Source organism: Microcaecilia unicolor, chromosome 3 (assembly GCF_901765095.1).
Source record: "Microcaecilia unicolor chromosome 3, aMicUni1.1, whole genome shotgun sequence".
NCBI lineage: Eukaryota > Metazoa > Chordata > Amphibia > Gymnophiona > Siphonopidae > Microcaecilia > Microcaecilia unicolor.
In genome coordinates, this window is record NC_044033.1 from 396,836,471 (window position 1) to 396,862,757 (window position 26,287).

Here is a 26,287-nt window from a genome sequence, read left to right on the forward strand (position 1 = left end):
AAACAAACAAACCAGGAACTACGAGCCTATGCAATGCATTTGGACAAAAGCTGGCTTGGATCTGAACGTTCAATTCACGAATCACAACGTATCTGTCTATAGTGACTCAGGTTTCTGACTGTGGGTGGGTTGGCTTGGCGTGGCTGCCAACCTCTTTAAGGGGTGGGGAGAGCGGCGCGTGCTCAGGGATTGTATGTACTGTCACTGTGCACCGAAGCGGCACCGAGGATGTCAGCGGCGCGTGGGACTGCCGCCTTCGCAGCGTTTTCCTTCCTGTTGCTTCTTGCCGAGAGAAGTGCGCGTGAGTCTTACTAGCCTTCCGATGCGTGAATGAACCGAACGCGCGCGCCCACTGATTGCTCCCGACCGTCAGCATGTCTCTCCCCCCCCCCCCCGGGTTATATGCATGCACAAGGCTTTTCCCGTTAACCGCTGGAAATCAGATGGGGAGAAGCCGCGCTCACAGTTTTCCCGCATTCCGCTACAAAGGGCAGCTTTTAGGAAAAAAGAAAAGAAAACTTTGGGGTGTGATTTACTGTTGTAAAAAAGTAAAATTGTCTGGCTATTATTTGAGCCGGTAAGGTAATGCCGGTTGTATTCATAGCAAAACCCGTTCACTATCAGTTGGAAACGAATTGAGCGCCCTTTTGTAGAAGTCCCGCCCCGCGTGCTTTTCTCTGTGCATGCATTACCCCCTTGCGGAGATCTGAGCTCGCTGCAGGTTGACTGCTCTGGGAGGGGGGAGGAGATTGTGCAGCCTTGTTAGTCCTAATGAAAAGTGTCATTTTCTAGAAGTGGCTTGTTATGGGTTAAATATGAGTTTTGAAATCAAATAGTACCATTTTTCAAATGTGACTGCAACAAGCCTAGAGAGAAAAGGTTTATTATTACACGACCTAGATTTGCTAGTACAAAGAGGAGGAATATTGGGGGGGGGGGGGGGGGTGGAGGGAGGAGCAGGGGACGTCCCACAATAGTTGGCTTAAGGCTGTAAAAATGGAGAATGGATTAGTGTGTTAATTAGCAATAATTCAAACTGCCAGTGCCTAATCTTCTGCTAATTGATGTAAATCCACTCTTTCATTGACTTTTTCTTGTGATGTCTTTTTCCAGCCGCTTTTTCAGTCACAACTGCAGGGATCTGTTTAATAAAAGACACTGCAGTGCAATCTAATAATTTCAAGATTCTCAAAAATGAGGTCTGCCTGGGTGTGGTGCCCACAGTGAACGGGGAGGGGCAGAAGGAATAATAAAAGCAGAGAGCTGTCAAGTTATCCAGCTCCAGGAGGAATAATTTTTGGTTTGGGTTTTGTTTTTACATCTCTAATGCTTGTGGGTACATGTCACTGATTCTACCCATTGGAATCAGTGTTGCAGGGCCCATAATGCACCATGATGGGTTTGTCAGAAATCCAGGACTCTCTGGGAACTGAGTAACTTGATAGCTCTTTAACAGGAGGGGAATATTCAGCACAACTGGTGCTATATAACTTTAAATTAATACATTATGCAGAATTTCAGCCAACATATGGGGTCCTTTTACAAAGTTGTAATATGCACTAATGCTTAACATAAGAACATGCCATACTGGATCAGACCAATGGTCCATCTAGCTCAGTATCTTGTTTCCAACGGTGGCCAAACCAGGTCACAAATACCTGGCATAAACCCAAATAGTGGCAACATCCACGCTACCAATCTTGGGGCAAGCAGTACCTTCCCCATGTTTGTTTCAATAACACACTATGGACTTTTCCTCCAGGAACTTGTCCAAACCTTTTTTTAAACCCAGATATACTAACCGCTGTTACTACTTCCTGTGGCAAAGAGTTCCAGAGCTTAACTATTGGTTGAGTGAAAAAATATTTCCTCCTATTTGTTTTAAAAGTATTTCCATGTAACTTCCTTGAGTGTCCCCTAGTCGTTGTACTTTTGGACCGATTATAAAATGGATTCACTTCTACTTGTTCTACACTACTCGGGATTTTGTAGACCACAATCATATCTCCCCTCATCTTTCTCTTTTCCAAGCTGAAGAGCCTAACCTCTTGAGCCTTTCCACACATCTGAGGAGTTCCATCCCCTTTATAATTTTGGTCGCTCTTCTTAGAACCTTTTCTAATTGAAATACGGCGACCAAAACTGAATGCAGTACTCAAGGTGGGGTTGCACCATGGAGCTATACAGAGGCATTATAGTATTTTCGGTCTTATTCACCATCCGTTTCCTAATATTTCCTAGCTTCCTGTTTGCTTTTTTGGCCGCTGCACACTGAGTGGAGGATTTCAGCGTGTTATTTACAACGACACATCTTTTTCTTGGGTGCTGACCCCTAAGGTGGACCCTAGCATCAGGTAACTATGATTAGGATTATTTTTCCAATGTACATTACTTTGCATTTGTCCACCATTAAATTTCATCTGCCATTTGGATGCCTAGCCTTCCAATTTCTTAAGGTCTTCCTGCAATATTTCGCAGTCTGCACGTGTTTTAACGACCTTGAATAGTTTTGTGTCATCTCACCTGTTGTTCCGATTTCTGTATAATTTATAAATATGTTAAATAGCACCGGTCCCAGTACTGATCCCTGCAGCACTACACTGTTCACCCTCCTCCATTGAGAGAAATTACCATTTAATCCTACCCTCTGTTATCTGACCAATAACCGATTCCTAATCCACACTAGAATCTTGTCTCCTATCCCATGACTCTTTAATTTTCTTAGGAATCTCTCATGAGAAACGTTATCAAAAGGTTTCTGAAAATGTAGATACACTACATCAACCAGTTCACCTTTATCCAAAATTGGTGAGGCAAGACTTCCCTTGGCTGAACCCATGCTGATTCTGTACCATTAAACCATGTTTGTCTATGTATTCCGTAATTTAATTTTTTATAATAGTTTCCACTATTTTGCCCAGCACCAACGTCAGGCTTACTGGTCTGTAATTTCCCGGATCACCACTGAAACTCTTTTTAAAAATCAGCATCACATTGGCCACTCTCCAATCTTCAAGTACTACGGACAATTTTAACGACAGGTTATATATTACTAACAGCAGATCAGCAATTTCATTCTTGAATTCTTTGAGTACCCTTGGATGTATGCCATCGAGCCCAGGTGATTTTCTACTTTATAATTTGTCAGTTTGGCTCAGTACATCCTTCAGGTTCACCAAGATTTCTTTCAGTTCCATTTCCGGTATAGGCAGATCTCTTACATAGTAACATAGTAGATGATGGCAGATAAAGACCTGTACGGTCCATCCAGTATGCCCAACAAGATAAACTCATATGATAATGTATGATGCAATACTACAAATGCATACTTGATCTTGATATGTCCTTGCCATTTTCAGGGCACAGATCTTCTTCTGTAAAGATTGAAGCAAAGGATTCATTCAATTTCTCTGCTATGGCCTTATCTTCCCTGAGTGCCCCTTTTGCTTTTTCATGATCTAATGGTCCCATGGATTCCCTCGCAGGATTTCTGCTTCTGATGTACCTGAAAAAGTTGTTACTGTGAGTTTTAACCTCTGCGGCAAGTTTCTCTTCACATTCTCTTTTAGCCTTCTTTATTAATGCTTTGCCTGGACTCAGGTGGCATTTCTTGAGAATACTTGAAAATCTTCTTTCTCTCCTTAGATTGTAGAGAATGATGACTTGACGTTGACACTTCTGTTAGCAAGACAATTCTTGTGCTTTCTCCTTTACATTCATTTTTTTTATAGAAGTTTTACAAATTATACCTCCAGTGCTGCCATCATGGGTCTTGAACTTGATAATCCTTCATGGCAAAGGAGTGTGTTTGTGAAGATTTTCTGTCTCAATGCCATTTTTAATGGTGTAGCAGTATTTTTTTTTTTGATCAATTGATCAAACAAACAACCAACAGATCAATCCAGAGACTTGTGGGTTGTGTCCCTCTACCAGCAGGTGGAGATAGAGAGAACCTCCGAGGTTTGCTATATGTGGACCTGTGCAGCCAGCTGAACCTCAGTATTCTCTCTATCTAGCAGGTGGAGGGACATCTCTGTGCAGCTCTGGTTTGATCTGGCTACTGATGTCACAGATACCTGGCAAGATCCCCCCAAAAAGTACAAAATATTTTATGCTGCTTGTCCCAGAAATAGTGGATTTTCCCCAAGTCCAATTTAATAATGGTCTATGGACTTTTCCTTTCAGAAGCCGTCCAAACCCTTTTTAAACTCTGCTAAGCTAACCGCCTTTACCACATTTTCTGGCAACGAATTCCAGAGTTGAATTACACGTTGAGTGAAGAAATATTTTCTCCGATTCATTTTAAATTTACTACTTTGTAGCTTCTAGTCCTATTATTTTTAGAAAGCGTAAATAGACGCTTCACGTCTACCTGTTCCACTCCACCAGTGGCGTAGCCAGAAGGCAATTTTTGGGTGGGCCAACAAGTTGGATGGGTGGGCACTAGAGTTGCCAACTTTTTGAAAGAGAAAAAAACCCAGCCACCTAATACACCCATGCTTTACCCCTACCCCACCCCATGCTGCACCTCTGCCTCCCCATTACTTCAATGAGGGTACCCATTACTTCAATGAGGGTAGCAGTGCAGGCTTCAGTGGCCAATTAATTGAGAGCTAAAGGAAGTACAAGGAACTGCACTCTTCTTCAGCCCCCATTCAGCCAAGGTCCTCCAACACACATATGGTATTGAAAGCCAAACACTGAACGCCAAACACATTCTGCATCCAGAGCACCTCCTGGCCTTCCATCAATAATGGATGCAGAGCACAGCAAGGACATTTCCCCATAAAACTCACCATACAAAGAAATTCTGGTAATCTCAATAATAGACATGTTGTAAAGTAATTTAAAAAAAATCTACAAACAAAAAGTCACTCAGAATCTAGAGCAAATCTACCATGCCAGCACTAACTTCCAAAACAAGGATCCTCTACCTATGAAAAGCGGCTCTAAAATATTGGTACATCTATCAAGAAAACTGAACAAGCCAAATTACTACAGAATGCTACATAGAAACTTCATGGTGACAGAATACCTCGGGGCCACGCACACAGAACACAAGAGCCAAATACAGAATAAGTGACCACAAACTCTATAAATATAAATTAAACTGAAACCCCAAGAAACCAGACCTTGCATGTAGTACAACACTAGAGAAACAAAAAAGAAAGGCATTTCCTCCTGTGCAAAATTTAAAGGTATCACATGCCAGGGATGATGTTTTTTTTTTTTGGGGGGGGGGGGTGCAAATAGGGCAATTGTGCTTGGCTTTCTGGCCAGAGAGAGCCCCAAGCCTGCCAGAAGCTGAAGAAGGTGCAGCCTGGTAATGGGCTTTGGGGTCCTCTCCTAAATTTCTTCCCTGGGCCCCAGCCATGTCTGACATATGCCAAATCTGACATAATCTAATCACAAAATAGAAATAAAAATAATTTTTGTACCTTTTTGTTGTCTGGTCATTTTATTTTTCATATCATATTGGTCCCTGTCTCTGGTTTCTGCTTCCCTGTGTCTTTCCTGTCCATTTGACATTTCTTCTGTCTCCATGTCCACCATCCATCTCCCATCTCTGTGTCCATATATTTCCTTATCCAGAATCTCCCGTGTTCATATCCCCGCATCCATCATCATTCCTTTGTGCACCCATGTACCCCATGCCCAGCATCTCCCATCTGTGTTCCTATTCTCCCTCTTGTCTGGTATCTCCCCTCTGTGTCCATTATATCTCTATTCCCATACCCCCCCATGTCCATTGTATCTCTATTCCCATATCTCCCTCCCCACCCCCATGTCAGGCATTGCCCCTATGTGCCCATATGTCATCCCAATACAGCATCTCATCTGTGTCCCTGTCCCCATGCTCCCATCCAATGCTCATCCCTTCTGTTTTTTTGTACCTCTCTATGTCCCCTTTCTCCCTCCCACACACCTTTCCTCTCTAACCAGCAACTTTCCTTCTCTCTTCCCTCCCCCTTATGCATCTGGTTCTTCCACTGTGGGTTCAGCATTTGACCCCCCCCCCCCCCCCCCCATTCCTTTATCTCCTTGATCCAACATCCTTCTCCCTTTCCTCCAACACTAACCCTTCCCCCTCTCATAGGTCCAGTACATCTCTCCCTTCGTTCTCGCCCCCCTTGCAGGTCCACATCTCTCCCTCTTCCCTCCAGTCCTCCCCTGCATATCCAGCACCTCTCTCCCTTTGCTGCAGCCTCCCTTGCATGCCCAGCACCTCTCCCCCTTCCCACCTGCCCTCCCCAACAAATCCAGCAGCTCTCTCCCTTCCCTCCCACACCCTCACCCAGCACATCTCTCCCTTCTCTCCCTCCTACATATCCAGCACCTCTCTCCCTTCCCTCCCATCCACATATCCAGCACGTCTCTCCCTTCCCTCCCACCCACATATCCAGCACCTCTATCCCTTCTCTCCCCCTACATATCCAGCAACTCTATCCCTTCCCTCCAGCATCTCCTTACATGCCCAGCACATCTCTCCCTTCTCTCCAACCTCCCACCCACAAGCATACATGTCAAGGGCCCCTTCCCTCCCCTCCAACCCCCATGTCCAGCGCCTCTCTCTCCCCTCCCACAGTTCGGCACCGCCAGGGCGTGTTTTCCTTACCCACCCGCCATCCTTGCCGCGGAACTTCTCTCTCTCTATGATCGCCGCCCAGCAGGAACTTCAAACAGCGCGTCAGCGCTTTGTCCGAGCCTTCCTCTCTGCCGCGTCCCACCCAGCTTGCGTAAACAGGAAGTTGCGTGAGATGCGTCAGAGAGGAAGGCTCTGACACAGCGCTAACGCGCTGTTTGAAGTTCCTGCTGGGCGGCGATCATAGAGAGCAAGGTCCGCGGCAAGGATGGCGGGTGGGTAAGGAAGACACGTAGGTAGCGGTACCGGAACTGTGGGAGGGGAGAGAGAGGCGCCGGACATGCGTGGGTGGAGGGAAGGGAGGGAATTGATTTGGGTGTAGCGCTTCTGGGTGGGCCTGAACCAAGACTGGGTGGGCCTAGGCCCACCCAGGCCCACCCGTAGCTACGCCCCTGCACTCCACTCATTATTTTATAGACCTCTATCATATTTCCCCTCAGCTGTCTTTTCTCCAAGCTGAAGAGCCCCAGCTGCTTTAGCCTTTCCTCATAGGGAAGTCGTCCCATCCCCTTTATCATTTTCGTCGCCCTTCTCTGCACCTTTTTTTAATTCCACTGTATCATTTTTGAGATGCGGCGACCAGAATTGAACACAATATTCGAGGTGCGGTCGCACCATGGAGTGATACAAAGACATTATAACATCCTCATTTTTGTTTTCCATTCCTTTCCTAATAATACCTAACATTCTATTTGCTTTCTTAGCTGCCGCAGCACACTGAGCAGAAGGTTTCAACGTATCATCAACGACGATACCTAGATTCATTATAAAGGGCTGAAGCCAGTAGGAGGAGCTTGCCAGCAGTGCTTTACTTCACCCAAAACAATAGTAAACGCTATGGAAAACAATAGCAAATTATTAAAAATAAATGTGTGGTCCATCTGCAAAAAGTCTAAAGTTGTTCCTGTTGGATAGGCAGTGTCTTAAAAGGTGGAGGACAAAATATAATTTTAAACTTATTTTACGGCTTTGTAATTTATTTGAAAGCTCTAGATATAAATATCATGAAATAAAATTGAATATCACAAAAACAGCTTTAAAATGATTATAACTGGTAGAAACAGCAGTTATAACCTCTGTATTTTGTGCTCATTTTTCTACACTGCTCTATACAATACAGATGGTGAGATTTCAATGAGGGTATCCTGTTTCTTGATGGGTTATATATTAACTGTTGATTAATCTGCCTAGGTGTTATAAAGATGGAATATACTGAAATTAAATGAAAGTAAAATTAAACTCTCCTTTCATTGGGGAACATGGAATCACATCTGCATCTGTTTTGTAGAAGTTTACATTTTAGATACACAAATGGATTATTCTGTTTTCACGCATGTTTCAGGGACAAGTGATTTATAGAATCCGGGGGTTATTGCATTAATGTAATTAATTTCTTATAGAATTGCCCTTAAACTTTGCACTGGCCAGAGCTATCCATGGATATTCAGTGGTCTTAAGGAGAGAAAGGAAGCTCAGGTCCTGTCCTGAAGGAGAAATAGGGAGAGAAACTGCAGCCAGTTCCAAATCTTAGCCTGGGAAAGTGTAAGCAGTGTAAGTACTAGAGCCTGACCGAATTTCAGTTTCAGCACCAAACTAACCCAAAATCCATATTCGGGTTTTGGCTGAAACTTAATGCCCCTTCCCCTTGCGATCACTCTCCGCCACCACCCACTACCTGAATGCCCTCCCAGAGCCTACCTTTAAACCTCCTGGTAGTCTACTGGGTCTTCAGAACAAGAGTGATCCCCAATCACTCTTACCCCTGCTAGGTCCACAGATGGCTGTGGCAGCCTTGCAAGTTCTCAGCTGCCATCTTGAGATTGTAAGTCGCATAAGCAGGAGCAAGATAAATTAGGATAAATTAACTGCAATAAATACATAGTACATTATAAGTGGCCAGATAGAAGATAAATGATAGGTCACAGTAAATGGTTTAAATTTGAAAAAGCTTTATTGGGTAAGGTCGGTTATTTTTCATAAGTTGAACATTTAGATTTTAAAGGCCTGGTAGTTCAAATATTTTCTTTGAGATAAGGGGAGGGGGCAGTATAGAATTGGAAAGATTGATGATGGGGTGAAGTACCATATACTTGTGGCAGACAACCTTTTCTAACTGAGTGTTATAAAATTGAAATTGTATATGTGTATTCTTTATGCGGTCATTAATACAAATTGTTGACAATTAAAAAGGTTCCAGACGAGATGTGGCCGGGAAATTATAGACCAGTGAGCTTGACGTGGGTGCTGGGCAAAATGGTGGAGACTATTATAGAGAACAAAACTCCATATTATAGCTTTGGTGTTATTGACCAGTTCCGGATGGGATATAGATTATTACTACTTAATGTTTAAAGCTGTGGAGGGGGGAAGTTTGGCAGGAGAGGGGAGAAAAAAGTGTTAAATCTTGGATGCTGAATAGTATTATGTTTTTCATATGCAGCATGTTTTGATATTTCAAATTTTGTAAGGTGAAATGTATTGAAAATGTTTAATATGCTGGATTCTCAATAAAAATTGTTGAAACAAAAAAAAAAAAAGCAGGAGCAAGATGAGCGCCCATTATCAAATAGCACTGAGTGCTGATTTCAGCACCTAAACTTGGGCAGCAAGACTTACACTTGCTGAAACCGGGTGTAACTCTCAGCACTCAATTTGGGCACACATCCCCGGTATTGTATAACACTGAACACAAATTTTAGGAATGCCCCTGACTTGCCCATACACCTCCCATAGCCACGCCCCCTTTTAGGTTACGCTGTATGGAATTTGGGCACACGTTGTTCTAGAATAGCGCGTAGCAAGATGTGCATGCAAATGAAATTTGGTGCCAATTAGCACCCAATCACTGGTACTAATTGGCTCATTAGCCAATTTAGTTGGGCGCACATCTTGGATTGGTGCTCAGTTTTGGGCACCTTATATAGAATCTGGGTGTATGTGTATTGCACATACACCCAGAGCAGTGAGGTCATCCCTACCAATAAGCAGATCCTGGTATATCACTTCATTTCCAAAACAGAAGGTAGCTGAAACCCTAGCTCTCTGCTGAAGTGTTTTGGGTGTTCACTGCTTAAAGCAGTGTTTCCCCAAGTCCAGTCCTGGAGTACCCCTTGCCAGTCAGGTTTTCAGAATATCTACAATGAATATGCTTGAAAGAGGTTTGCGTATAATGGAGGCAGTGTATGCAAATCAAGTTCATGCATATTCACTGTGGATATCCTGAAAACCTGGCAAGCGGCACACCAGGACCGGACTTCAGAAACACTGGCTTATAGCATTTGAAGACATAAGTGCAGTGTTTTCCCTCTTGCCAGGACTTTGTCTACTTGGTCTTCTGAGCATTAGATATGCACACTGGCACTATTCATAAAGTCCTTCAGTGAACATTGACAACTGTGGGGCTCAGAACTGAAGAAAAAATGTAATGCATGTGTTAGCTTTTGGCTGTGTTGATGTTTAGTATGATGTCACCTAGTTAAGATTTTCTATTTGACATAGCTTTCAAAAAATAAGGAACTAATGGAGCTGTGGATATGTGCCTTCATGGTTTAAATGGACATTTTCCTTATTTTGCAGAGATTGGCTTAACAGTCCACTATTTTCTTTTGGGACAATGCATGTGGGGCCTGTGGAGCCTTGCCCTTCTTCTGCCTGCCTGCCTGGTCCAGGGCCTGAGTTTCATTTGGTTTCGGACTGATGGGTACAGAGAATGCTGGCCTCTGACTATAGTCCACCTTCTACATCTGGGGATTCTAAAGCGGTAAGAGACACTGACACGGTTTTCGGTGGTACTGCTCTTGATTTTGCAGGACTTTAGCCATCTGTTCCCCTAAAGCAAAAGCAGTTCAATGCTGTGATTGGTTAAAACAAACAACTTTGTTCAACTGCTATATGATAAGTCTCATACTGTAAACAGACATCCTGTAAAGAAATGTCATTGGGGTAATTCTATAATGCAGTAACTTAAATTTATGTGCCTGTTACACATGTAAATGTTTAGAATAAGAATATAAGCGTTGCCATACTGGTACAGATCGAAGGTCCATCAAGCTGAGCCCAGTATCCTGTTTCAACAGTGGCCAATCCAGGTCACAAGTACCTGGCAAGATCCCAAAACAGTAAAACAGATTTTATGCTGCTTATCTAGAAATAAGAGGTGGATTTTCCCAAGTCTATCTTAATAATGACTTTTGGACTTTCTTTTAGGAAATTATCCAAATCTTTTTTAAACCCTGCTAAGCTAACTGCTTTTACCACACTCTCTGGCAACGAATTCCAGAGTTTAATTACACGTTGAGTGAGGAAATATTTCTCCGTTTTTAAAACAATTTACTTCTTAGTAGCTTCATTGTGTGCCCCCTAGTCCTACTATTTTGGGAAAGAGTAAACAAATGATTCACGTCTACCCGTTCCACTCTACTCAGTATTTTTTTTTTATAACACTATTTTTATTGTAGAACAGTAAAAGTGAAACATAAAGTACAATGCAGCGTTGATCCCTCACAAGGCATTAACATATAGTAAGAAAAGATCAACATACCATTTCCCAAAATATGAAGCCCCTCCTCCCACCCAACCCTGTACTCTTCCCCCCACCCCCATCGAAATATATCTCCTTTACATGTAAATGGAATACTCAAAACCCAGTTATTTATCAATTGCCCTGCGCTCATCGTTTTCCACCTATGATAGCTCCCCTACATCAACTCCCTCCCCATTTCAACTAAGAAGGGGATTGTAATCCTTGTAGCAAATGGTCCAAGTGGGTCTATTCTTCATCCTCTGGATCGAACTGTCCCACGCGATTAGCAGTCATACGACCCATTTCCTCAAGATGTTGACACTGGCAGTGTTCAGATGGTCTCACTCCGCTTGATTGGGGGTTAAAATTTGTAATTTTAACCCCCAATCAAGCGGAGTGAGACCATCTGAATACTGCCAGTGTGCAGCAATTACAGATTTAGCAGCAGCCAGGCACATCCACTTCACACGGCGCTGCCATTTAAGACCCCTCTTGTTACCCAAGCCCAAAAGGCACCATTTAGGATCAAAAAGAATCTGTCCCACTGCTATAAAGATTGACTTTGTCACAGTTTGCCAAAAGTCTCGAATCTGTGGACATTCTCACCAAATGCAAAAAAAGGTCCCTTTCTCAGTTCCACAGCGCCAACAATTATCCGGAACAATGGGAAACATCTTGTGAATTTTCTCTGGAGTATAATACCAGTGAGTGAGAATCTTATATCATTTCATTTTCTTTCAATAAAACACAAGGAAAAGATTTCTTAACTTCCAAGCAAATCGCATGCCATTCACTCACACTTAACTTTCCGTGCAAATCCCGCTCCCGTGACTCCATAAAAGCATATTTCTAAAATTCTGTCCCCCTGAGAAAGTGATAAAGAATCGTAATGATCCCTCTGAACTTCTCCGGACCTGTCCATGTATTTTCAAAATATTCAATCTCATCCGAGTCTTCTCGCAACCAGCCCTGTTGTACGTATTACATGTTTAACCATTGTTGTCTGTTCAATGCAGATTGCTTCTTATAGGGGAGGGTATAATTTTTCACAGGTTTTTCTTTTTTTAAGGTTTCTGCCAGGTACTTGTGACCTGGATTGGCCACTGTTGGAAACAGGATACTGGCCTTGATAGACCTTCAGTCTGTCCCAGTATAGCAACTCTTATGTTCTTATGAATTTTCTTCAGTTTTCACAGGGGTGGTGCACAGAGGCCTGCACAGGTTTTTCTTTAAGATGTTCGAGCAGATACCTGTTGCTCATGTTGCTGACTACCGTGAAAGGTATATTAAGTTCGACCAAGGACAGTGTAAACTCTTCCCAACCTCTGGGTTTCCTTTGTTAGGAAAGAGCATTTGTCTGTGTAGCCCCGTGAACCAGGTTGAGCAGCGGCAAGGCAAAACTTAGCAAGGGTTAAATAAAACCTCCAGACTGCGTCACCAGCTTCTTCTTTGTTTTAAGAGTAATCAATAGAAATAAAACATGGAAAAGAAAATAAGATGATACCTTTTTTATTGGACATAATACATTTCTTGATTAGCTTTCAAAGGTTGCCCTTCTTCGTCAGATTGATTACCTTTAAAAGTGGACTAACACGGCTACCAAACCTCTCTACTTGTTTTAAGAGGTATCATTTTGCCCTGAGACTCTTTATCCCATGTCTTTGTCTTTTCAGGGTGCTGATCTGATGCTATGATAACGGTACGTTACCTTTCAGAGTATTTAGGGCTGTCTCTGCTATAGCTGCTATTAAGTCGTCTGAAGCGATGCCGAGGATGTGAAGCCTGAACTAAAAATTTTTAAAGCACCAGGTTCCTCTTCAGGCGGTTAGACATGTTGTTGCCTGTGAGAGTGCAACTAGCATGTGTGGAAAAAGCGTTGGTTCATCACTTCTTTTTATTTATTGTTTATTTTACAAATTTATATACCACCTAAACTTAGCTGGTTTCTACAAAAACACAATATACAACAACCCTAAGACACTACTGAATCCTGATACCCTCCTGACCCAACAGTTAGCAGAGAACAAGGGAATTGACTTACCCAGCTTTAAAAAAAAAAGCTGTCACTAAAAGATGTGTTTTTAACAATTTTTTGAACTGCAATATGCTATTGCATAAACGCAGTTGATCTGCCAAGGCATTCCATAAAGATGCCCCTGCCACAGAAAAGGCTGAAGGTATGGTCACAGCCTAGTGAATGTTCACAATATCACCCACAGAAAGGCACATAGCAGTCTCAGGTCTTCATGACCTGCCTGGACAATAAACACTTAACATCTGTTTAAAATAAAAAGAAGCACTTGACTAAAGAGTCTGATGCACAAGTACTAACACCTTAAACTGTATCCTTTGTTGATAGGCAACCAATGTAACTGTTAAAGAATCAGAGTCATATAAGCAAACTTAGATATACACACACCCTTGCAGTTGCATTCTGAACCACTTGTAATACCTTTACAACTTGTAGCCACTAATGCAAGTATTACAGTAGTCTAGTCACAACCAAACTCTGAACAGCATTTCTGTAATCATACAAAGATAGCATAAGTCTCACTTTATGCAAAAGATGTAAATGTATAAATGATGCCCGAACAACATTACACACTTGTCTTGACAATATGTCTGCAATCCAAGGCCACCTCCAACAGCTTTATCTCTTCCTTAACCTGTAAAGAAACATCAACAAAAGAAACAGTAGGCCAAGTTTCATTTACCTTCCTACCCAAAATCATAACCTCCATCTTTGATACATTTAAAACAAGTCCATTGTCCAACTTTTTCTATATATTCACACCATTGCAGATTTAAACTATCCCCTCAAGATGTTATAGGGAAGAAGAACTGAACACCATCCACTTAAAAGCGATATTAACTCTTAAAGACTTAAATACTTCACCAAAAGAGGCCATATATGTATTAAATAACAAACCTGAAAGGGCTGATCCCTATGGAACTCCCTGATCCAACTTAACATCAATCACCTTTACTCCACTACACACAATCATTGATCTATCTACCAAATATGACTCAAACCACTTGAGGACCTGTCCTTCCACACCTAAACACCTTAGCTTACAAAGCAACAATGCTATGTCAACTGAATCAAAAGACCCTGAAACATCTAAGGAAATGAAAGAAACAAGTATTATCATCCATACCTTTTCTAATCGAATCCACCATGGAGGCCAAAGCAGTCTCAACACTTTGTGCACGTCTAAAAACAAACTGAAATGAATAAAGCACCACTGATATCAACAAATTCCTCTAGCTGTTTCAAAACCACCTTTTCAATAACTTCCAATGAAAGGAATAATGGAAATTGGGAGATAGTTTCCCAGATCTCCCAGATCCATAGCGGTTTAACAGTAGCCTGCTTATACAATTCTGGAAAATCACCATCACACAAAGATAAATTCACAAAATGACACACCGACGAGGCTACTTCTTTTGATAACAAACGCAAAACACCAGAAGAACACAGGTCAACCAATGACTGAGTAGGTTTAACATTCCTAATTATTGCCTCCACCTTCATTTCACCCACTAACTCAAAAGCGTACCATCGTACAACTGAATCAGTTGTCACAAGCAGCATTGCTGAATTCCCTTGCAGATCATTCCACAAATTTTCTGAATGAAATCTCAATCGAATAACCGCTAACTGCTCTTTAACAGGAGCCGTTCGCACAACATCCACAAAAGACAAAAGTAAACAATATAAGAAAACAAACGGACCATCCAACACCACCCACTTCTACAGGACCACTCAGGAAGTACAACAAAGCAGATGCCAAAAAAACTAAATCAAGAACATGCCCAGCAGAATGTGTTGACTCAGACACTAATTGAACCAGAGAAAGAGCAACCATTGACTGAAATATCCCTAAATCTGGTTTTCATCAGGCACAAATGGAACATTAAAATTCCCTAAAATACATAACTTAGTAAAACCAACAGACAAACTACATAGCAACACTCTGTTTTCTAACTGTATATGACTGTCAAAGCTGGGGGAAAGATGTCCGTCCTCAATTTGTAAGCCTTGGGCATCAACACGTTCAAATCCACATTGTGATAGCTGTGCAGTTTTCTGGTAGCGTCTTCAAAAACCTTGCCAAAGAAACATGTCTTGCCTGTATACATTTGCTTGGTGAGAACCTCTATCTGCTGTGTATCTCTCAGATTCTTAAACAGCATCATATATTTGGCATTTAAGGTGATAATGCAGTGTTCTGCCTTCACAAAAATTGTTCTGGATGATAGATGCTTAAATTTCTGTGATGTGTGTATTTGGTAAAGGCTTTTTCAAGTTAATAATTTTTACAAGCGGACTCCATAAAATTATTGATGATGACCAGATTTACTTTATGGGCTGGAAACATCAGGTCATCGTTAAATGTTACCTTCAATGAATCCATAAAAACGTCTATATGAGTACCAGTTTATAACAATTCTTCATGCTTAAGTTGCCAGCAGGTGTAACAGCATACGATTTGACTGGGTTTCACGCTGAACATAAGATTGGCGTGTTCTAACAATTTTTTAATGAAGAAATTTTTACCACTGTTAGAGGGTCCTGCTATGATGCATGAGAAGGGATGGAGCAGGCATGCATCAATCTTCAGTATCTATAGGAAAAACGTGAACTCCCTACCAGCTCCGGTTTAAAGTAAATTCTGCATCGGGGGAAGGGGTACCATGTGAGGGGAGAGGGGACAGGATAGTCATTCTTCTTTATGTTTTCTTTTGAGAGCCTTATTATATTTTGTAGAGGCATTGATGCTTCCTAAACTCACCTCCGCCTCCGGATCAAAATAAATTCTGCTTAGGTTTTTTTTTTTTTTTTTTGTACATGACTTCATATGGCAGGTTAGCTGGGTGCTGCATCCACTGTTCTTTCTAAGCTTATCAGGAGTCCTCCAACTGCATTGCTGCCAGTAGGGGGTGGTGCTTCAATATTGTGTTTTCAATCGCTAGGGACAGGCAGGTTCCTTGGAATTCTGCAAACCTTGCCTGTCCTTCACTATTGAAAATGTGATTGTGAAACAGCACCCCAACTGGCAGGACTGAGATGAAGGACTCCCACTCAGCTTAGAGGGAACATGGCTGCATCTGTTTATGTACACGAGTTGTGGGCTGTGCCAGCTTTTTTTTTTAGTTGTCAGCATATAAAGTGTGAAATGTATTTCTTACAGGTCTCTGTATACGAGAGCTTAGCTTGCTGACGTGCGCATGGGGGGAGAGGGGGTTAGGAGAGGGGATTGCTTGCTGATAGTGTTGGGGATGTGTTAGCCATGAAAGCCGTGAAGTAGGAAAAGCGGGAAGAGTCAGCATTTGGTTAAACAAAAGCCATTTTTAGAGTTCTAGTAAGAGACTTCTGCAAACATAAAATCAGTGTAAACATATGACTCTGGGTTTTCTCTCTGTCTTAAAAACTGTAACCACACAGCTCTGCTTTTTTCTTAATTGCCCGCCGAAAGGGGTGGGGGATAGGGAGGGGGGGCTGTGAGAGTATGGAAAAACAAAAAGCAGGCTGGCTATGCACACACTACTGTGGGAGACTCTGATCTCTAAAACCAGCTTTTTTTGTTTTTTTTCTTTCAGCTTGGTTGCAGAAAAGGAGGGTGTGTGGGGATAGGGAGGGGGCTGTGTGTCAATCTGTTTCTTCTCACACAGAGAAGAACAGACTGACACAGTTTAAAACCAGCATGATTTGAGAGGAGGAAGAGGTGAGGATATCAGCGAAGCCATGGCAAGCCAGACCCCAGGCTTTGTGAAATTTATCTTAAAACAGCTTTGTGTCTGTGTGCAGAGACAGAAAGCCAGAGAAACCCAATCATTTTGCCTTTTTTCTTTTTTGGGCAGTGTACAGATGGGGTTGGGGGATGGGATGGGGAGTGTCTGCTGCTTTTTTTTCATCAGGTAAACTGGTACATAGCCTTGAAACAGGAGGCTTGTGTCTAAAAAGTTGATTTTATTTTTTCTCTGTGTGTGAAGTCTCTAAAATCAGCAAGATAAAGTATATGCTTGGTGCTCTAATTTTTTCTGAAAGGAAGGTGATGCCCTGGTGCCTGCAGAATGAACATTTTAGCTGTAACAGACTTCTGCCTGTTGCCACGTGTTGAAAAAACAAAACAGAAGGTCGGAAAAATCAGCAAGGAGTGAATGGATAAAAACAAAAAGGAATGGTTTAAGGACAGGGAAAAACAAAAACTGCTCATGCTCCTCCAGGGCTGAGGGTTGGTGTTGGGGGTGATTGACGTAATTTCCTGTCATGTGACTTATCCAAAATGGCAGTGAATAGTGTAAAACAGGAAGTGCCCATAGGGGCATCCACTACTTGCTGCCATTTTGAATGACCTGGGTGGAGTTATGACATCACTTTCTTTGACATGCCGAGAGGACTGAGCTATGCTTGAAAGGGGTGGGGTTATTCAAAAGAAGCAGGTTGGGCCGGAAAGTGGGCATGGCTTGGGTGGATCCTCATGGCTTGGGTGTGGCTACCTATCAAAAATAAGCAAATTAACTTTGACACAAGCCAATGAACTATGCTACTGTAGTGCAAGAGAAAAAGCTCTGATACTGTTTAGCTTGATTTTATTGTTGGAATAATTTCCATTCTGATCAGAATAGCTTGCATTTCAGTTGGTGCTGATTAAGAATAACAAGAAATAGAGAGTTAAGCATGTACATGACATTGGTCTCATGTTGTGGACCACAGTTTTCCAGATTTTTGTGCACTAAGATGAAATGCAGGTATGCCAAAAGCAAGCTTGGTGCTTTGTCTAATAGAGGAAACATTTTGCGCTGTTGCATTCTATGCATCAGATAGAAGTGTGCATGGTATCAGAAGTTTGTTTGGTTTCCCCACCACTGTCCTGTTGCACTTAACAAGTCTTTTTCTTTATCCAGGCACTGGGATATACTGTGGGCAGCTAGAGGAGGAGGAGGACCTCCCACCACTGGAGATCTGGTCCTGCAGCAGGGAGATCTGGCAGTGCTGCGGCTCCTGGAAGCTCTTCTTCAATCACTGCCCCACCTGCTGCTGCAGACATACATTTACCTTGCCGCAGAGCAATCAGATGCTATTCCAGGTAAATAAACATTAGGACTCCTTCCCACATTCCAGCCATGCCAGATTGGGCTTCAGCTTCTTTGAGAAGTTGGGGAGATGGACAGGGATGGGTGCATCCAGTAGTAAGTCTGTGCATTCAATGAAGTTGGTAGAAACATCCCTCTTCCACTGGTCAGTGCATCTACATAGTGTAAGTGAGGAGCAGTGAAGTTCAAATAGTGCCATCTGGCAGGTGAGATTCACTGCCATGGTCCCCTCTGTTCTACCTACTAAAAATCATAATATCACATTTCTTATTGTCTTGCTAGACCAGTCCAGACAAGTGGGTTATATTCCCCGACCATCAGATGGAGTTACACAAAAAATGGACAATTCATCAGTGTAAGAGTTGGTGCAGTCCTGGAATTTGTCAGTATTTCTGTGCCTCCAGCAGATCATGCAGTGGATTGGTGCAATGTAGTTTCAGGCATGACTCTCAGGGTCTCGCTCTATGGAGGGTGATCCAGTGGTAAGCTGCTGTATCAGCGGGCTCTCGGGGATCAGGCTATGGCCCTTTCTGCTAAAACAACGGAGAAACTTGGGCTCTCCCTTTCCCCAAGCCTCGATCCACTGGTTTGGTGAGGCAGTAGCTATTTGGAAAGTTCCAGTCAACAGAAGACCTGGGAGCCCAGGCCAGAGCTTGCAGGCCTTTGCCTGGAAGATGTAGGAGCTGGTGTTGGTACTAGAGGCTATAGCCAGCTGGGGTGGGGGTGGGGGGTGAGTACTGGGATTGTTTCCAGTTTTTAATATGGGTTAAAAACCCTCCCCCCCCAACATACTTCCTGAGAGAGAAAGATCCGGGGTGGGCAGGACTTCAAACCATGGAGTCTTGGGACAGGCCAACGGTTTGTTTAGTCTGGAAGAAAAAGACAGACAGATGTCACTTTCTGTGGGATTCCTGCATTTCCTGAGCCCAGGTCCTTTAGTGGGAGTTACTGGGGTTGTTTTCCATTCACCCTCCTCAAGGGCAATACTAGCTTCAGTAATGGGTCACCTTGGCTAGGACCCCCCGCCCCCCGACAGACCTCTGGAGCTGTGCCTGCTACTTTATCTAGGGGCCATTCTAGTTCCTTTGTAGGCTGCACCCTGAGCCATCCAATTATGCCAGTCGCAGTGGCTGACTTGATTAGCAGAGAAAAGATGCTGCAGCTAAATGGGGACTGCTGCTGCCTAACCAGATTATTGCCAGTACAAGGCTGTATGTGCATGTTATCACAGTGGAGGAGTGGCCTAGTGGTTAGGGTGGTGGACTTTGGTCCTGGGGAACTGAGGAACTGAGTTCGATTCCCACTTCAGGCACAGGCAGCTCCTTGTGACTATGGGCAAGTCACTTAGCCCTCCATTGCCCCATGTAAGCCGCATTGAGCCTGCCATGAGTGGGAAAGCATGGGGTACAAATGTAACAAAAAAAAAAAAACTTCCAAGGAGGACAGGAGAATGACGTAGCTGTAACAAAGTACTTTATTCAATGAAAGACCCGACACAGCACCATGTTTCGACAATAGTGCCTGCCTCAGGAGTCTTTTTAGATAAATGTAAGGTAAACATACAAGATTAATGTCCAAACTAGCAATCAGCGTATTTAAAAAGATGTGATTTGTAAAGGTTATCAATCTTCTGGAAAAAGGGTAAAATGTGGAGCAGCAGTCCACATAAGGATGACACACAAATTGGGACAGTTTTCTATTTCAATGGAGACTATCATGCAGTGTTGCTGGTTACAGGTCAGCATCTGCAGGCAAGGTGGTCGTTCTGGGAACCAGTCCTTGGCAAAGGGATTGGCTCTTTGGTGCCTGCTGATGAAGCTTTGATGGCCCACAGTTCCTCTGGAATGAAGGAATCATTCCCTGCTTCTTGACTCAGATCAGAGGGGTCTCCAGGTTCAAGCTTGAGTTCCTTGTTCTGGTAGAGGCTGTGGTCACTGTTGTAGATCGAACTTGGCTTCTGAGGTTGGGGCTTGTACTCCCTCATCTGTGGGACCAAGCATCTTGCCAACAAGTACCTGTATAGACTTCCCAGGAGGCCGCCAGCACCTTCCTGAGAAAACTGTAGGCAGCCATCTCCCGAGATTCAGTGGGTGGCTAGGGAAGGGCAGCATCATTGGAACTACCCAGTCTGTTTCTGTTGCAAGAGTCACTACTCATTGGAGCTCTCTTGGCCACCCTGGGGCCTCTGTGCCCATTCTGCTGAGCCTCCCCAGGACCTCTACCTCTTAGGTCCTGGCAACCCCAGGTATGTGTAGAGAGATGATTGCTCTTCTGCTTCAGTCTCTGGAGTACTTCATCAGTGGAGCTTCCAGTTTGCCAGACACTGGAGAAAATCAGTCTATTGAGAGGCCCCAGAACTTAGCAGTCCTGAATTTCTCCGCTGTTTGGCCTGTTGACTCTGAGGCCGATCTTCCTCTTGGCATAGGCTGGCTGCTGCCTTATGCAGTGTCAACATCTGTAGTCAGCTTGCTTCCTCATTTTGTCTATGGCCATTAACCACTCAGCTGTGCCTTGCCAGCCCCTTGTCTAGATCAGTCTGATGGAGCATTTGGTGCGTATCCTGTTTCTCATTAGAGAGAGATGGTAGAGGGTAGTTTTACATCTGGTATAGTGTGTCAACCTATGATTCTCGACATCCAGTAAGGATGACCCCCCCAAAAAACATCTATTAGATGGTGTAGGGAGTTGCTAAGATGTTCTATCACTCTGGACCAGGTCATTAATTCAATCTGGGTCTTTAGTCTTAACTGTACTAATGAGCATGGGGGTGGTATCCTAATCTGAGTGTTGGAGGATCCATAATTGTCTTACTTTCTGTTGTGGCACTGGCTGACAGGGCGGGCTGATAAAAGTTGTTCACAACTTTATTTTCCTGATCAGTCTACAGGTTTTTTTTTATTCTTTCATATACCTTTTTGAAATCATATTTGGTTGCTCCTGTCATATTAGTCAATCATGTTAATGCATCCATAAATTATGGTAGGACTTTGTTTCCTAATACTGTACACCGATGTCAAATTCTTGATGTACGGCATGGGTATAACTAACCTATGTTGCTGTTCAGGAGTTTTAGATCTGCTTTGTCAGTAGAATACTGGCAAGCTCCAGGACAGAGGCAGCTCTTGATACTGATGATGTCACTGAGTTGTCATTTTTTTTTCTATGCCTCCATTTCCTGATTGGGGGATATAACCCACTTTGTCTGAACTGATGTAGCAGGACTCAAAGAAAGGAAATTAGTAAGCAAGAGCAAATTTCACCTTTTGCAAGCATAAGGATATTAATCCGAATATCAGGGTTAAATTCTAACACAAGTAATACAGTTTGACCTGCTGATATCACCCAATTTTAGGAAAGAATTTAAATGTAAAGAAGTATCCTATGTTCTTTATTTAGATGTACGTAGCAATGGAAAGAGGAAATAATAAACCAGCTTGTTTTCTCTGGAAAAATTTCCTTCTTTTGTTTTTGAAATTTTTATTTGGAAATCAGACATTGGAATTAACTAAATTTTTCCATGAACACAAATTGGGCTGCATTCAGTAAATGGCGCTCAAAATTTGGCGCTGAAAAAACTGGCGCTAAGCACGATTCTATAATTGCGCTTAGCACCAATTCCCACGCCTAACTTTAGATGCCAGACTTACGCCTACTGAAACCTGGTGTAAATGCTGGCACCCAAGTTAGGTGTGCTAAGGCCATATTGTAAAATTCCATGTGCCATGCCTTCTTTTCAGTTACACACTAGTAAAGTTATGCACCATGCATCATAGCACGCAGCCGGATTTGTGTGCGCAAATTTTAATGAATGCTAATTAACATCAATAATTGGTTGTTAGTACCCAGTTATTGGTGGTGATTGTCTTGTTACTCAGTTAATTTGCATGGGTATCATGGGCACATGCACAAATTAGGGCACACAGTTCTGGGCGCCATATATAGAATCTAGGGGATCATGTCCAAGAATAGATCTCTGAGTCGCAGTGAGCTATGCTACACAAATATTTTTGCTGATGATGCTTTGAGGGTAATTTAATAAGGGATTTCTGCACATAAAGTGGAGTGGAGGAGTGGCCTAGTGGTTAGAGCAACGGTCTTGCAATCCAGAGGTGGCCGGCTCAAATCCCACTGCTGCTCCTTGTGATCTGGGGCAAGTCACTTAACCCTCCATTGCCTCAGGTACAAACCTAGATTGTGAGCCCTCCTGGGACAGAGAAATATCCAGAGTACCTGAATGTAACTCACCTTGAGCTACCACTGAAAAAGGTGTGAGCAAAATCTAAATAAACTGTGTTCATCTTATAAGATTGCACAGGGTTTATAGACATAAAAATATATGCATAACCAAATTACAAACATATTTCTATGCACACAAAAAAATAAGCACTTTCCATTTTATAAAGAATGCAAGGAGCAGGTGCAAGTTTGTGCGGTATTTTTTTAGGCTTACTTTAAAAGTGAACATCTGCACATTCTTTCTTTTATAACATAGTCTTTTTATATGAAAATCGAAGAGGCCACAGACAGCCGGTAAATGTGCTTGCCTACATTTGAACCTACTTTGAGACAAGTGTAAATGAACTCACAGAAAGTACTTGCCAGGCTTTCGAGATATGGACTGCACACTTACTTTTCTTCCTACCTGCTTATTCTGCCCCCCTTTCTGCTAGTGGATAAAAGCACCCATGTTTTAAATGATATAGGTACTCCTACTGCAGAGAGTGGCACACAGTTATTCAGTGGGATTTTTCACATAGGTAAACAGCTGAATTGCCCATGAGCCGTATTGAGGGAAATTCTCAAAAATGGTGGGCAAAAAGAACTGTGCTCAAAGTAGGCTGCCATTGTAGACATGTTTTGCTCTGTGTCTCCTGTGCCATGTTTGCTTTATTTTAGTTTGCTACCTCTCTATCACTCTTAGATACCAAACAAAAATACAAATTCATGTATACATAGTATCAATTCTGTAGTAAAGTATAGTCGTAGTACTACAGAACCAACCTAGCTGAAAAAACTGAGCTGTGTTCCTTCTGCCTTGCAGGACATGAAGGAGATAAGATCAAGATTCAGATGCTGGTCACTCCTGATGGAAATATAAGATAGCACATTTCAACCTTGGTTTGGCTGATACCCTGTAGCAGAGAGCAGAGAGGGAACTGTGGGTATTTGCATTTTACAGAGTGACTTCTTCACTAGAGAGGCACCTGAAAATGATTTGCCAAATGTTTGTCTGAAGTGACCTCCATCTTTTTTTGATTGGCATCTTTTTGCAGGGATAACTTAACTGTAACACAACACCTATCCAACTTTATTCAGAATGTATCTTTCTACAACTGCTTGAACAAATCCTCTTGTCTTCATTAACTTCTTTATAACACCAATTGTACTATTTAACCTGGTATGGCGATGCCATAACAGGTTTGTAAGCCACATTGAGCCTGCAAATAGGTGGGAAAATGTGGGATACAAGTGCAATAAATAAATAAAAATAAATAAAATATCCATTTTGATCTGTTTTCTGTTTTACAGCTGTGAGTGCTGGGTTGTCACTGCTATCTCTGTCTTGGTCTCTGGTGTCATACAGTCGTTTCACATGTCTCATGAAACCAGGTCACCTGCACATGCCTGCGGCCGCCCTGCTCTGCCAGCTCCTCTGGCGGATGGGGATGCTTGGGGCCAGGATTGTGGCTTTGATTATCTTCACCAGAGTTTATCATTTCTGGATATTTGCTGTCGGAGGTAGGGTCAGAGTTTCCTTAATTATTGTGTAGTGCCTTCCTTTCCTCAGCTGGAGGAATGTACTCAGTTAGCAGAACAATTTTTTTTCCCGATGCAGGAACAGTATCAACAACAAACATCTCGCTGAAAAATGCTGTGGAAGACTGCTGGTGTCATTTAATCCCTGTCAGTAGGCACCCCTCTTGCATAATGCACAAGTTAGGATGAGATGGCTTTTTGTCAAAATACTTGCATCATTGCTCAGTTTATTTCCAAAATGATGAAGAAATATCCACATACGTTAGCTCTTAGCCATAAAGCAGTGATTCAGTGTAGCTGAGAACAGCTTTGACAGTGATATAGTTAAAAATATAGACTTCTATAACAACCTACCAATTTGTTGCCTGCTGCCCTCCTCTCTTTAAAACATTCAAACAGATAGTTTTTCCCTCTGTACTGTTAAAATAGCAGCAATGGAAGAATGTGAGGGTCAAGGTGTTGTCCTCCACCACCCCCTCTCATACGTGGCAGATTGTATAAGAGAGGTAGCAGACAGTGCATTGGGGCTCATTTTCAAAGCACTTAGACTTACAAAGTTCTATAGGTTACTATGGAACTTTGTAAGTCTAAGTGCTTCAAAAATATTAATGTCATTGCAGATGGTGCTAGAGGTCAGGGAAGACTACAGCAGTAGAAGCAGTGTGCATTTTCTTTCCTACCTCTTGATAGCCAGCAAGGAACTGTACAGCAGCACACATCAAGCATGTCCATACCTGTACCCTAGTACTAAGCTAAATTGCTATGTACACTGCCTTTCAGAATTCTTCACACTCTGGTACATTTCTCACATTCTGCTGTTTAAAATATACAGTTCAAAATGCATTAAAGTAGTTTGTTTCACTGGTCTTTTTTTTTTTTTGTTACATTTGTACCCCCTGCTTTCCCACTCATGGCAGGCTCAATGTGGCTTACATGGGGAAATGGAGGTTTAAGTGACTTGCCCAGAGTCACAAGGAGCTGCCTGTGCCTGAAGTGGGAATCAAACTCAGTTCCCCAGGACCAAAGTCCACCACCCTAACCACTAGGCCACTCTTCACAACTTACTCTACACTTTTCACTAAGAAATAACTTTTTTATAGAAATATTCAAAAAGTAATTAAGAATGAGAAACAAACTAAAAAGTCACATCCTTTGTATTAGCAAACACAAATGAGCTCTGTTCCAAAAATTGCTTTAACAGGACCCATAATAAGGTATATACAGCTCGCATGTGTCCAATCACAGTAGCCAAGCTGATTTGAATACTCCTGGGTGGGGAATGCAATTTTATCATTCAAAACTCTGCGTGCAGGTTCTCCAACATCTGATTTTCTCACCCCTTATTCCCCTTGTTGATTCTTAACAGCTGATGTAACTGGCAATTCCACCACCATCTAGAATCCACTTTGAATCTACACATTGTTCTGCCTTTTCTTAGCTCACACCTCCCTTTGCAAACCCATTCTGCCTATGACCTTGAGACTGGAACTCTACCTTTAAACAGGCCATAAAATTTGATTCTATACTGAAGCCTTTGTTTCCGTTCCTTGTCCCTATAATTTCTATTTTCACTACGATTTCTTCACTACTTTACTGTACCTTTGTCCCCTCCTTGCTGTTATTCTACTTGTTTGGTTCTAGTATTTTGTCTTCCCTATGTAAATTTTGCTTCTTAATGTATTGTAAACTACCTTGCTGGTATAGCAAGATTGTAACTAAATTAAAACTAAACTAAATTGTTTCTGTTGTATGAAGTGACATGGAAGCAAAAATCTAATCATGCTAAGCATGGTGGTCCCAAAAGAACTCTGGGATAAAATAATTCAAAAATCTGAAATGAGAGAAGGCTATAAGAAATTTCAATGTATCGAATATTTCTTGGGTTACTGTCAGTTCCATCAGTGTAATGTGGAAACAATAAGAATTACAGAGGTCTCTGGCTGAGGCTGGGGAAAATGTGTTGACTATTAAATAATTTCATGATTAGCCCTCAAAAATAGACTCTGAGAGGGTGGCAAGAAGGAAGCCATGGCTAAAGGAAAGCCACATGATGTATCGCATAGGATTAAAAAAAAAACAGGGAACACTATACACAAGTGGGAGAAGGTTTGTGGTCTCAATACTAAGTGATGTATGCAACATGAAACAACCATAGTACATCATCCTGCCAGTACCATCCCTACATGAAAGCATGGTGGTGGCAGCATTATTTTGTGGGAATTCTTTGCAGCAGCAGGATCATGAATCTGGTGAAGATCAAAGGG

General features: G+C 42.4%; 1 protein-coding gene across 1 annotated transcript in view; it reads left to right on the forward strand.

Moving 5' to 3' along the window:
* The first annotated feature begins 228 nt into the window (after positions 1–228).
* The window catches only part of XKR5 (XK related 5), a 44,246-nt gene continuing 18,187 nt past the window's right edge, over positions 229–26,287 (forward strand). Inside the window, exons 1-4 of the mRNA XM_030195126.1 lie at positions 229–301; positions 10,220–10,403; positions 18,078–18,259; positions 23,796–24,005. Coding sequence (XP_030050986.1) covers positions 229–301; positions 10,220–10,403; positions 18,078–18,259; positions 23,796–24,005 — 649 coding nt within the window. The remainder of the gene's footprint in view (positions 302–10,219; positions 10,404–18,077; positions 18,260–23,795; positions 24,006–26,287) is intronic.